We start from the raw sequence: 13,788 nt of genomic DNA, 5'->3' as shown, positions 1-13,788 counted from the left end.
GCACCCACATGGAGACCTGGAAGAAGCTTCTGGCTCCTTTCTTTGGATTAGCCCAGCTTCAGTCATTGCAACCATTTGGCAAGTGCTGTCTCTTTCTCTTTCTTTCTCTGTCACTCTGCCAATCAAATACATAAATCTTTAAAAAAAAAAAAGTATTTAGGAAAATTAGTTGATTTAGACAGACCTACGAGATAATCACATTATAAACACTAACAGTGGAACAAAGAATGTGTGTGTGTGTTGTAGCAGGTAATGGAGGTAACTTTTAAACTACTTGGTTTGATTGGACTGCAACATCTTGTTCTGATTTACAGGGAATTATATTTATAATTGGTTAAGACTAGATGAAAAAAATAGGCATTAGCTTTATTGTATTGCTAATTAAAGTTGTGGGAAGGATGAGTTTTTTCATAATCTTAAGTAACTCCATTATTTAATTTAATGATAGTGAAATGTATGCTTATATAGTTTATATTAGTTGTTGCACAATCACATGTTCCTTCCTTCTCCCCCTATTAAGAGATGTGAAAGCAAAAAAGCTAATGAGAACTTGAGGTATTGAGCATGAAGTATTGGGTCTCAGAAATTATGTTGGAGCTGGCACTCTGCAGTGCCTGCATCTCATCTGGGTGCTGGTTTGAGTCCTGGCTACTCCACTTCTGATCCAGCTCCCTGCTTATGTGCCTGGAAACGCACCACATCCTTGGGCCCCTATACCCACATGAGAGACCTGGAAGAAGTTTCTGGCTCCTGGCTTCAGCCTGGCCCAGCCACAGTCATTGAAGCCATTTGGGGAGTGAACCTGCAGATGGTAGATCTCTCTCTCTCTTTCTCTGGAACTCTGCCTTTCAAATAAACAAAAAGCCACATAACATTAAAGTAGAACTTTAAAATGATATTCTAAACAAATAAACTACACTTTGAAACAGTAAGAAATGATGTCACTTGGAGACAGATTGTAAAGAAGGAAAGTTCAGTACTTAAATGATGTTTCTCTTTGGACTTTGAAGGTTTTTATTTATCTTCATTGGAGTACTCCCAATAGGAGTCATAAGAAGGTGAGGGAGAATATATGTTGACAGTAATACTGAAGGCCAGAAAGCAGAGAAGGGAAATTTCAAGCAGATTGAGGTATAATAACTTGAAATCCCTTCAGGTAAAAATTTAAATAAGATACTTTTTCTTTTTTTCCCTCTTTTTTAGACATTTATTTTTATCTATTTGAAATAAAGGGTCATCTTCCATCCGCTGGTTCACTCCCCTAATGGCCACAATGGCTAGTGGTATACCAGGCTGAAGCTAGAAACTTCATCTGGGTCTCCCATGGGGTAAGGGATTGTGTGTGGGCCCAAGTGCTGGGATCATCTTCCACTGCTTTCCCAGGGAAATGCATTGGAAGTGGAGCAGCAGGGACTTGAACCAGCATTTATGTGGAATGCTGGCATGCTGGTGGTGGCTTTCTGCACTGTGCCACAACATTGGCCCTGAGGTAACTTTTCAGTGCTTGTTGATCAGTCATGCCTGCAGGTTACTTCAGTATAATGAGGTTGTGCTGGTTTGGTACACATGATTGGGAACGACAGACAACCTTTTCATTATTAGTAAGATTGAGGAAAGCTACTTTGCATTTTACTTATATATCCTTGACTTTGTTATTTAAATTCTTAGAGTCTTTTATGCTTGTATAGAATGACGCAAAACAACCTGTTTCATTGTTCTGGGGATGCAAAGATTTTAAGTGTTGATAAGTACTTAATAAATGGTAGCTATTATGAGGAGACGTTTCCATGCTAGAGTAGTCATATTTTGATTACAATAGATGTATCACATTCTCATTCCCAACAGAGAGACTTCTGTTTATCCTAACAACATGGCACACATTGGATGGTGTTCCTTGAAATCTCAGATTGCTTAATGGAACCAACCTCTCACTGAGGCTGAAAATAAATGCACGCATTCTGTTTCCAATGAAACAAATTCTTGGAGTAAACTACCGTTTCATTAGGCATTTGTCATTGTGAGATCCTGATCCAGTGGATCTAGTTTTGGCATAAGCTCTATTCTGGAAGTAAGATAGTTGTCTGGATTTAAGTAGTAGTATACAGTATTAAATCCTTGTGTATGAGTGTCAGTATCCTTACAGATCCACTAGAACTTAAACGATATGGTTTAGGGGAAAGGACATTATACATGAAATGTTCTGTGTATGAAACGTTGTTCTTGGTTTTCCTTTTACTCTGATGGTGTTGCAAAGTGATTAAGTTGGGAGTTCTCTGTCTATTCCAAATACAAGCCAAATCTGCACTGTGTTGTCATTTGTCTAATTGGTAATGTAAACATCTTCTATAATAATGCTAGTGAATTACAACAATTAGCTGAGGCCATGTATTTATAGATTATATCTCCAAAAATCATCATTTGTCATTAATTGTGGGGGCTCTTTAAAGGTACATATACATTTTCCTCCCTGGGAAGCTACTCTAATAAGATCAGTTAGCTTATTTCCAACTATTTTAGATAAGTAGACATTTACTAATAAAAACTGGAATTACTCATTTGTGGAGAGTTTTCAGAAAACACAAGGTGGTTTTTTGGTTGGCCTCATGTCTCTTTAGAAAGAAAATAATAAGGTATTTGAAACTTGTGAATAAGCTGGAATGAGAGTTAGAATCCATTTGGAGATGAACAATAAGTAACAAAAATTAAGCTAAAAATAGAATGTATAAATTTTTTAGTAGTCGTTGTCTAATTGATGATGAGTGAAATGTTGCTTGTAAAAAACTATATTAAGGAAAGTGCTAGTATTTAAGGATCTTAGATGGTTGTTTATTTTAAGAGGAACAGGGATAAAATATAAGGAACACTTTTAGGAAATTTTTAATAAAGAAGAAAAATAATCTTTGATGAAGGCAACATTTGTTGTGACTCATTCTTTTTTCTAAAGTTAATATATATTGAATAGCTTAGCAAACACCACATGGAGGTCCATATATATATTATCTCAATGAAGCCATACATACAAAATCAAATAGAAATCCATTCTGCTTCTAATGAGTATCAAAGTTAAGATTCACGTCTAGCACTATAGGATCTCAAAAGCCATGCAATTTCTAGTACATTGTAATGAAGTAAACATAATTATAGAGTTCATATTTCAAAATTTTGTAACCAGAACTCACCCTTAAGTAGTATACAGTATGATATTGAAGAAAGTCCTGCTTTTAAATAGCATTTAAAGATTTTTTTGGTGGTTATTTCAGCTGTTTGTTATTTTTTAATAATATACAAACTGTATTACTGTTTTCTTCTCCTAAGATGTGTTTTCACGGATGCCAGTCATGAATGGCCTTATTGGACCCAGTCCTCATCTCCCACATAACTCTCTGCCTCCTGGTAGTGGACTGGGAGCTTACTCTGCTGTAGCACAATCCCCTTATACTGACATCAGGTATTTAAAAGCCTTACTTTCTATAAAAACCTGAATTACAGTAATACTTGTATTGCGGTATAAATTAGTCTTTAAATTACAGGGGTACTTCTAAAAGTTTGTTGAAATGGAATTAAAAGTTAAGTTTATATTGGTGTAAAAAAATTTTAAATCTGTACATCATTTTTCCATTATATATTTTCTGTTAGCTTTTTGAAGAGCCCTCATTTTAGGCATGAGATTATGTTGCATGTATATGTTGGATCTATTGTGAGTTTTTGTAAAATATCAAACAGGTTACATTTAGCTATTTGATCGTAAAGTTTATTTTATGTTTGGTTTGAGCATTATGTTAGAAAGTTATTTTATGTTTATGAACTGAAGATGTTTATTTCTTGCCAGGGATAAAAATCCAGCATTTAATCCAATGGCAAGTGATCCCAGCAGCTCTTGGACATCATCAGCTCCCACTCTGGAAGGAGAGAGTGACACAATGTCAAATGCCCAAAGAAGTACTCTCAAATGGGAGAAGGAGGAGGCTCTGGGCGAGATGGCAACAGTAGCACCGGTTCTCTACACCAACATTAACTTCCCCAATTTAAAGGAAGAATTCCCTGGTAAGCAGTGGATATGTTGTTGCTATCTGTTTTTTACAGTGTTCTCTCAGCTATTAGAACTTTATTTATCTCTGTCTGAAACAGAGAACCCCTGTCTGGTATGATATGTACAATGTGGAGATTTCCTAAAAGCATCTTGCTTTTTCTTAGTTCTAGACCCAGCATCCATTTGCGTGTTTCCTAAAAAGATAGCTTCCATTAATGAAATGATCACATTTCCAACCTGAGAGTACTTTATTCAAGAAACAGAAATACAGGTAGACTTTGTGCTCTCATCTGATTATTCACCAAATGCCCACAGCAGCTGGGGTTGGGTCAAGACAGAAGCCAGAAGCCAGACTCATTTCAGGTATCCCATGTGAGTGGCAGGATCCCCCTTCCTTGAGCTACCACAGATTTCTCCAAGGGTCTGCAACAGCACAAAGCCGGCTAGACTGAGGAGCCAGAATTTGGTCTGAATCTCGGGTGCTCCAGTACGGGGTGTGGGCTTCCTCACTGGTGTGTTAGTCACTAGACCGTATTTCTCCCCCAGTTCTGTTACTTTAAATTCATGTTGTCAGATAAGCCAGGATTAAAACGTTACTACAATTCTGTCTTGCAGTAGTTTATCAGCTGTCACAGTATCCCTTTCAGTTTATTACAAGTTTGTCTGGAAGTACCTTTCCTGTGAATGATCCTTGATATTTTTCTAAGTGCCCTTTTGGATTGGTCTCCCTGTGGCACTTTGTTCATTATGTATAGAAATAAATTGAGTGCTGCCTGATCTATTAGAAATTCATGGTTTAGTGCAGTAATGTCTCTTAAAGGAATATTCCCTTTTTTCCTTTAATTTTTTTGTATTTAAAGCCTTTTATTTTTATTTTATTTATTTTTTTGACAGGCAGTGTTAGAGTAACAAAGAGAAAGGTCTTTGATCTGCTGCTTCATTCCACAAATGGTCACAGTGACTGCAGGCAGGCCGATCCAGAGCCAGGAGCTTCCTCTGGATCTCTCATGCGGGTGCAGGGGTGCGGAGACTTGGGCCATCCTCCACTGTTTTCCCAGGCTGTAGCAGAGCTGGATCCCGAGTGGAGCAGCCAGGACATGAACTGGCACCCTGTGTGGTACTTTTGGTGCAGACGGAGGCTTAGCCATGGCACCAGCCCCTTAAAACTTTAAGTTCAGTTATTTCTGAGCTCCAGTCAAGTTTAGAAACCGTCAGTTAGTCAGTCATAAACCTTTCATCATTGCTTAGAAATTCCTGGCTTCACACACAAACGTGCACATGCACCCAGTGTCTCGTATCAGTCAGCACGCTGTCAGGGCAGGTGGTTACAGCGCAGCTGAGACACTGTCAGGATTGCTGCATCCCGTATCACAGTGCCTAGTATCATAGTGTCTTGACCCTGTTCTCATTCCTGCTGATGTGCACTGCGTGTGGCAGTGGTAGTGGGTCGGCAGTTGGATCTCTGCCACCCATGTGGTTTCTTTCCTTTTTTTAAAGATTTATTTATTTATTTATTTGAAAGTCACAGTTACACAGAGATATCTTCCTTCCCACTGGTTCATTCCCCAAATGGCCTCAAGGGCTGAGGCTGGGCCAGGCCGAAGCCGAGAGTCAGGAGTTATTTCCACATATCCCATACGGGTGCAGGGCCCCAAGCAGCTGGGGCATCCCCTGCATCCTCTGCTGCTTTCCCAGGCACATCTGTCTTTTTCTCAGTGCCTGCCTTTCAAATTAAAAAGCAACATTTTTAAAGATTCTGCAAGCAGGTGCCAGTTTTGTACTGTATTAACCGTGTTGTTCTGCCAAATGACTTGTAGTTTCACCTGCTTTTTGGAAACTTTTCCTTTTTAAAAAATATGGAGGTGCTGGCACCGTGGCTCACCTGGTTAATCCTCCACCTGCGGCGCTGGCATCTCATATTGGCACCAGGTTCTAGTCCCAGTTGCTCCTCTTCCAGTCTAGCTCTCTGCTGTGGCCCAGGAGGGCAGTGGAGGATGGCCCAAGCGTTTGGGCCCCTGCACTCGCATGGGAGACCAGGAAGAGGCACCTGGCTCCTGGCTTCTGATTGGTGCTTCGGATTGATGCAGTGCCGGCCAAAGCGGCCTTTTGGGGAGTGAACCAATGGGAGGAAGACCTTTCTTTCTGTCTCTCTCACTGTCTATAACTCTGCCTGTCAAATAAATAAATAAAATAGAAATTTTAAAAAATGGAGTAAATAATTTCTGTGCTGTTGATCTCACCCCAAATTTACTTTTTTTTTTTAAGATTTATTTATTTAGTGAAAGGGTTCACAGAATGGTGGGGACTGGAGGGAGGGGGAGAGAGAGAGAGAGAGAGAGATTGATTGATTGATTCTCTCCACTGGTTCAGTCCCCAGCTGATTGCAATGACTGGGTTTTGGTTAGGTTGAAGCTGGGATCCATGAGTTAGTTTAGGTCTCTCACATGGGTGGCTGGAGCCTAACCACTTGGGCTGTCTTCTTCTGCTTTCCCAGGCCATTAGCAAGGATCTGGGTTGGAAGTGGAACATCCAGGTTGTGAACTGGTGCCCATATGGGATGCTGGCATCACAGACAGCAGCTTAACGCAGTACATTACCCAGTTGTTTTATACCATCATGACACTGAATTTTGTAGAAATGATTTGAAATCATTACTTTTCCGTGTATTTCTTGAATACAACACTGGCAAGATGCCTGTTTGTAGTTACTTCCTTTAAGTCAAATTGATAGATTTCTGTTATTAGAGATCATTTACAAAACTTGGTTCTGGTAGTGTTTGACATGGTCAAAATAAATTATTATATTTGGTTTAAATTTATTTTGGCTGCTTAGCCTCTTGAATTTTAAATTGTCCCAACTCTACAAGCCTAATTATTAAAAACGCACAAGCATTTCATTCAGAAAATACTTCTTTGGTGTGCCAGAAATTTTGTATAGTTTAAAAATGTCGCATAGTACTTACTGGAGTATCTGTTTTGCCAAAAAATGCTTGGTTACAGAATAGTTTTGGGTTTTTAATTTTTTTTAGATTTTGGAATATTCATATATACATACTTGTATATTTTGTGGGTAGGATTGAAGTCTAAACATGAAGTTTATTTGTGTTTCATATACAGCTTATACACAGAGACTGAGAATGATTAGTTTATGCATCTGTGTGGTTTAAAAGATTATTTGATAGAGAAAGACAATTGAGGCCAGCTTTGTGGCGTAATGAATATCACCATATGGGCATCGATTTGAGTCCTGGGTACTGCACATCCTATCTAACTCCCCTAAAATGGCCTAGAAAAAGCAGTGGAAGTTGGCACAAATGTTTGGGCCTCTGCCATCTACATGGGTGACCTGGATAAAGCTCCTGGCTTCAGCATTACTCACTACTGGCCATTGCAGACATCCGTGGAGTGAACCATGGATGGAAGGTCTCTGTCTGTAACTCTTTCAAATAAATAAATCCTAAGAAAAGTTAACTCCCCTAATGCTAACAAAGGGCTGGGGCTGGGCCAGTCTGGAGCCAGGAACTCAATACAGATCTCCCACATGGGAGTTAGACTCAACAAGTTGAGCCATCACCTGCTGCCTCCCAGGATATACATTAACAGGAAGGTAGAATGGGGACTAGAGCCTAGACTTGAACCCAGGCCACATGCTTGCCATCTACCTGTTGTTTTTTTTTTTTTTCCCCCCACAGGCAGAGTTAGACAGTGAGAGAGAGAGAGAGACAGAGAGAAAGGTCTTCCTTCCGTTGGTTCACCCCCAAATGGGTGCTGCGGCCGGCACCTGGTCTCCCATGCAGGTGCAGGGCCCAAACACTTGGGCCATCCTCCACTGCCTTCTCAGGCGACGGCAGAGAGCTGGATTGGAAGAGGAGCAACCAGGACAGAACCAGCACCCCAACCGGGACTAGAACCCCGGGTGCCGGCGCTGCAGGCGGAGGACTAGCCAAATGAGCCACGGCACCGGCCCATCTACCTGTGTTTTGACTGGACCTTGTCATATGAGAATTGTCACTGTATGATGTTGGTGCTCAAAAAGTTTTGGCCTTTGCAGCATTTTGTTTTCTGATTAGGAATGCTTAACCTACAGTACATCATGAATGAAGTATAAAAAATGGCCTAAGATCAACTGCAGCTTATCAATATTTTTGCAACACTTTATTCTCATGATTCTGAAATATTGTGTTCTTTTGTTGTAGACTGGACCACAAGAGTGAAGCAGATTGCTAAATTGTGGAGGAAAGCAAGCTCACAGGAAAGAGCACCATATGTGGTATTTTTAAAAACCATTTGTTACATCTTTAAACAAAATACTTCAATAGATTTGAACAATATGCCTGTTAATACTTGTTAATACTAACAAATCACTTCATTATTATACTGATATCCTAACTTACTATATCTTAGTATAAGTGTGACGTTTTTATAAGCTAGTTAACCAGGATGTTGAAGATTGAAATTCAGCTATTTTAAGACCATGATCCCTAAAGCATTATATTCATAGTTATAATGACTACTTTGTAAAGAACATGTTTGTGTCTGTGGTACATACACACAAATATATTTGATTTGCCATATTTTGTCTTTAATTTGATTTAGTAATTAATTAAATGATATTTTTAGTGTTTCTGATTTTTTTTTAATGATTCAAATGTTCAGTTTTTTTATTCAGTATATTCATTTTCTCTAAAAGTAGGGTCACACCAATTCTTCCATTTTGTAAAGATGTGTTAAGAATGGTAGGATAAAAAATATTAGATTCCACTTGGAATCTTTTAGCCTAATTCCAACAGACAGACATAAACATGTCTTCGAGTGATAGGTGACATGCACTGTGAAGATAGAAGATGGTTAGTGTACAGATTGCTCTTAGGAGCGGCTGTGAATTCTAAAGACCAGTATTTCAGCTACATTCAGCTGTTGCACCTTTGTCTTGCTTTTATTTAATAATCTTCACTATAGTTTTGTCTTCTTTTTTTAAAAGCATATGAACATATCCTGAGAATTGAATTTTTTTCTTTTTGTCAAAGCAAAAGGCCAGAGATAACAGAGCTGCTCTACGCATTAATAAGGTACAGATGTCCAATGATTCCATGAAAAGGCAGCAGCAGCAAGATAGCATCGATCCCAGCTCTCGCATTGATTCAGATCTTTTTAAAGATCCGTTAAAGCAAAGAGAATCAGAACATGAACAGGAATGGAAATTTAGACAGGTATGGAATTTCCTGACACTTTGATTTTTTGAAAGTTGCATTTGGCTTTCTTGAGAAACGTTTATGACATTGTTTCTGAATATAGGTCTTTATTACATGAAGATCTGATTTAGCATAGACCTGCTTCCCTTTTCAACAAAATTACACTTAAATTGACTTGGGAGTTTTATTTAAATATTATAAACTGTATATTTCCTTAAGCATGACTTTGTTGTGCTCTATTGAGCTATGGTCTCCTTTTTTAGGAATTTATAATCTAATACGGGAGCAGTTGAGTAGCTGCTGACATGAAAAAAATTACTTCTTTTTTTCCAACCTGAAACATAGCAGTACTTTATTAAGAGGGGCAGAGTAATCTGATCACAAGGAAATACTTTTAAGTCTAGAATGAATGATCTTGGTCAGTGTAAAATGAGTACTAACAAGAGTAGACATCCACTGGACAAATAACAAATCACCAAATGAACTTTCTGTTGCCTTTCCATCCACAGTGTTCATTTTCTTCCTTAGCCACATGATTGCATTTTCTTTTCTATTTTAACAGCAAATGCGTCAGAAGAGTAAGCAGCAGGCTAAGATTGAAGCTACGCAGAAGCTTGAACAAGTGAAAAACGAGCAGCAGCAACAGCAGCAGCAGCAGCAGCAGTTTGGATCTCAGCATCTTCTGGTGCCATCTGGTTCAGATACACCTAGCAGTGGGGTACAGAGTCCCTTGACACCTCAGCCTAGCAATGGAAACCTGTCTCCTGCACAGTCATTCCATAAAGAACTGTTTACAAAACAACTACCCAGTACTCCTACTTCTACATCTTCAGATGATGTGTTTGTAAAACCACAAGCTCCACCTCCTCCTCCAACCCCATCCCGAATTCCCGTTCAGGAAAATCTTTCTCAGTCTCAGGCTTCTCAGCCACCTTCACCACAAATGTTTTCACCCAACTCTCGCCCACCATCTCCAGTGGATCCTTATGCAAAAATGGTTGGCACCCCTAGACCACCTCCTGGGGGTCATAGTTTTCCCAGAAGAAATCCTGTTGCACAGGTGGAAAACTGTACACCTTTGTCATCAGTATCTAGGCCCATTCAGATGAATGAGACAACAACAAATAGGCCATCTCCAGTCAGAGATTTATGTTCTTCCTCCACAACAAATAGTGACCCCTATGCAAAACCTCCAGACACACCGAGACCTATGATGATTGATCAGTTTCCAAAACCCTTGAGCCTACCCCGGTCTCCCATAGTTTCAGAACAAACTGCCAAAGGTCCCATAGCAGCTGGAGCTAACGATCACTTTACTAAGCCATCTCCCAGGGCAGATGTGTTTCAAAGACAACGAATACCTGACCCGTATGCACGAGCCCTGCTGACTCCTGCGCCTCTGGATAGTAGTTCTGGACCTTTTAAGACTCCAATGCAGCCTCCTCCATCCTCTCAGGACCCTTATGGATCAATGGCACAGGCCTCAAGGCGGTTGTCTGTTGACCCTTATGAAAGACCTGCTTTGACACCAAGACCTGTAGATAATTTTTCACATGGTCAATCAAATGATCCTTTCAACCAGTCTCCCTTAACCCCACACCCCGCAATGAATGAATCTTTTGCCCATTGCTCAAGGGCTTTTTCTCAACCTGGAACCATATCAAGGCCAACATCTCAGGACCCATATTCCCAACCCCCTGGAACTCCACGACCTGTTTTAGATTCTTACTCGCAACCCTCAGGAACATCTCGGTCCAATCCTGACCCTTACTCTCAACCTCCCGGAACTCCCAGACCTACGACTATTGATCCATATAATCAGCAGCCATCAACCCCTAGGCCGTCAGCACAAACTGACTTGTTTGTAACACCTTCAGCTAATCAGAGGCACTCTGATCCGTACGCTCATCCTCCTGGAACACCGAGACCTGGCGTTTCTGGTCCTTATTCTCAGCCACCAGCAGGACCAAGGCCAAGGATTGCAGAGGGTTTCACCAGATCTTCAGTGACAAGACCAGTCCTCATGCCAAATCAGGATCCTTTCCTGGCAGCTTCCCAAAACCGAGGACCAACTCTCCCTCGACCACCTGGACCTGGTCTTTCAGACACATTTAACCATGTGTCCCCTTCTGCGCGCGATGCCTATGACCAGCCTCCGATGACTCCGCGGTCTCAGGCTGACTCCTTTGGAACAAGTCAAGCTGCTCATGACGTTGCTGACCAGTCAAGGCCTGGGTCGGAGGGGAATTTCAGTGCATCTTCAAATTCTCCAATGAATTCTCAAAGCCAACAGTTTTCCAGTGTCTCCCAGCTCCCTGGACCTGTACCAACTTCAGGAGTAACTGATACACAGAATACTATAAATATGTCTCAAGCAGATACAGAGAAATTGAGACAGGTAAACTGTTATATATTTTCAGATGTTTAATATGTATCATTAGGAAACTAATCAAACAGGGATTTCTGATTTTTTTCAAATATTTATTTATTTATTTGAAAGGCAGATTGACTTGGAGGGAGAGGCAGAGACAGATCTCTTCCATCCTCTGGTTCACTCGCCAGGGGGTGGACCATGCCCAAGCCAGGAGTCCCATCCAGGGCTTTCACTTGGGTGCAGGGACCCAAGCACTTAGGCCATCTTCCACTGCTTTTTCAAGTGCATTAGCAGGGAGCTGGGTTATAAATGGAGTGGACAGGACTTGAACCAGTGCCATATGGGATGCTGGTGCTGCAGGCAGTGGCTTAACCCACTGTGCCACAGCACCAGCCCCAGACTAAGTAATTCTTCACAGCTGTTAAATTTTCTCCCTTTTTTTGTATTCTCTAGACTTTGTCATATTGCAAGGAAGACAAATGAATTTGGTGAGATGAACACCAATTGACTTGGTTTATTCTGTATCTCATTTTAGTCTTCACAAATTTGTAAGGGAATCTGTAAATATAAAAGTGTTCGGTTTTATAGTAGTTGAGCAGAAAGGACATAGCCAAATTATTCATTTATATTTCATGGTCTATTATATAGGTAACTAGTATTCTACCAAACTTTGAAGTATGTAGACATTTTTAACAAAGCAACTTAATGAAAGCATTAGGATTTTAAAAAGCTGTTAGAAACCCCAGTGATTTTTGTTTCTTTCCACTTAGCGGCAGAAGTTACGAGAAATCATTCTCCAACAGCAACAGCAGAAGAAGATTGCTAGTCGACAAGAGAAGGGACCACAGGATTCACCAGTAGTTGCTCATCCAGGTCCCCTTCAGCACTGGCAGCCAGAGAATATCAACCAGGCTTTCAGTAGACCTCCACCTCCCTATCCTGGAAACATGAGATCTCCTATTGTCCCTTCTCTAGGACCTAGATACTCTGTTTTCCCGAAAGATCAGCGAGGACCCTATCCTCCTGATGTTGCTGGTATGGGGATGAGACCACATGGATTTAGGTAATGCTTTTAACTTCCTGCCCGATTTAAATTGCTACTAGGAGAAACTTAACAGTTACTGTTAATCAAAAGTTGTTCTTAATGCTTTCTACTTTCTCTCCTTTGCAATATAATCAGTGTTACCTTCTAATGAGAAGTCATATACTTTTTCCCCCCAAGAACTCTAAAGTTTCTAAAACCATTTCCTTTGTTATTAATCATTAGGATTTTCTTATTTCCATAAGTAATATAGTTTACACCATTTAAGTCACATCCTCCAAATTGTGGCTACCACATACAAGCTAAATCTTTTGTGATGTAATGAATGATGAGATTTGTCCTCTTCCCAAATTTCTGCCTTTTAAATTTAATACTGTACAGTGTTTGACCAGGTTTCCTAACCTGAAGGATATTTTACTTTATGGACTTCATGATCAAATTGGGTTTTTAAGTTGATGATGATCATGGCTATGTTTGCGGTTTGTGTTTTCTTTTTCAAAGCTTTTCATTTATTTATTTGAAAAGCAGAGTGATGGAGGTGGGTGGTATCTTCCATCTGCAGGTTCACTGCCCATTGTCCACAGTATCCAGGGCTGGGCCAGGCCAAAGCCAGGAGTCAGGAACTCCATACAGGTTTTCCACATGGATGGTGGGTTCTTGGGTGCTTGAGCCATCATCTGCTGCTTCCCAGGTGCCTTAGCAGGGAACTGGATCAGAAGCAGAGTAGCAAGGATACTATGGGATGTAAGCGTCCCAAGCAGCAGCCTAACCTGTACCACAACTATGGCCTCCGTGTTTCCTCCTTTGAAGTGCCTGGTAGAAAGGTAAAAGCCAAATTTATAGTTGTAGCAGATGGTTGTTATAGTTGTAACATAGAGATATTTAAGATATGCTTTTTAGTTTTATAAAACTCTCGCTTTCACGTTCTTATCCATATTTTCCTTTTTTCTTCCACATTAGTTACAGTTTATGCCTCTTGTTTGTCTTCTGTTTTTTTTATGTTGCCTATAATTCTTTCTAACATGCAATATAAGATAAATAACAAATAGTTTGGTAAACTATTTAACCTTCTTTGGTAATGCCCGTCTTTCTTTCACTGCCACTTCTCATTGCTGTCAAGCAAGTGCGTTTAATCTGTCCAGTGGTCACAT

General features: G+C 40.2%; 1 protein-coding gene across 1 annotated transcript in view; it reads left to right on the top strand.

Moving 5' to 3' along the window:
• KMT2C (lysine methyltransferase 2C) overlaps nucleotides 1-13,788 on the top strand; it is a 288,648-nt gene that overhangs the window by 227,919 nt on the left and 46,941 nt on the right. The window contains 6 exon segments of the mRNA XM_062192886.1: nucleotides 3,316-3,448; nucleotides 3,830-4,044; nucleotides 8,226-8,299; nucleotides 9,057-9,239; nucleotides 9,784-11,619; nucleotides 12,366-12,658. Of these exon segments, the coding sequence (XP_062048870.1) occupies nucleotides 3,316-3,448; nucleotides 3,830-4,044; nucleotides 8,226-8,299; nucleotides 9,057-9,239; nucleotides 9,784-11,619; nucleotides 12,366-12,658 (2,734 nt within the window).

This window comes from Lepus europaeus, chromosome 5 (assembly GCF_033115175.1).
Source record: "Lepus europaeus isolate LE1 chromosome 5, mLepTim1.pri, whole genome shotgun sequence".
In the NCBI taxonomy this organism is placed as follows: Eukaryota; Metazoa; Chordata; class Mammalia; order Lagomorpha; family Leporidae; genus Lepus; species Lepus europaeus.
The sequence above is the reverse complement of the archived record's forward strand: the minus strand, read 5'-3'. Positions and strand labels throughout refer to the sequence as shown.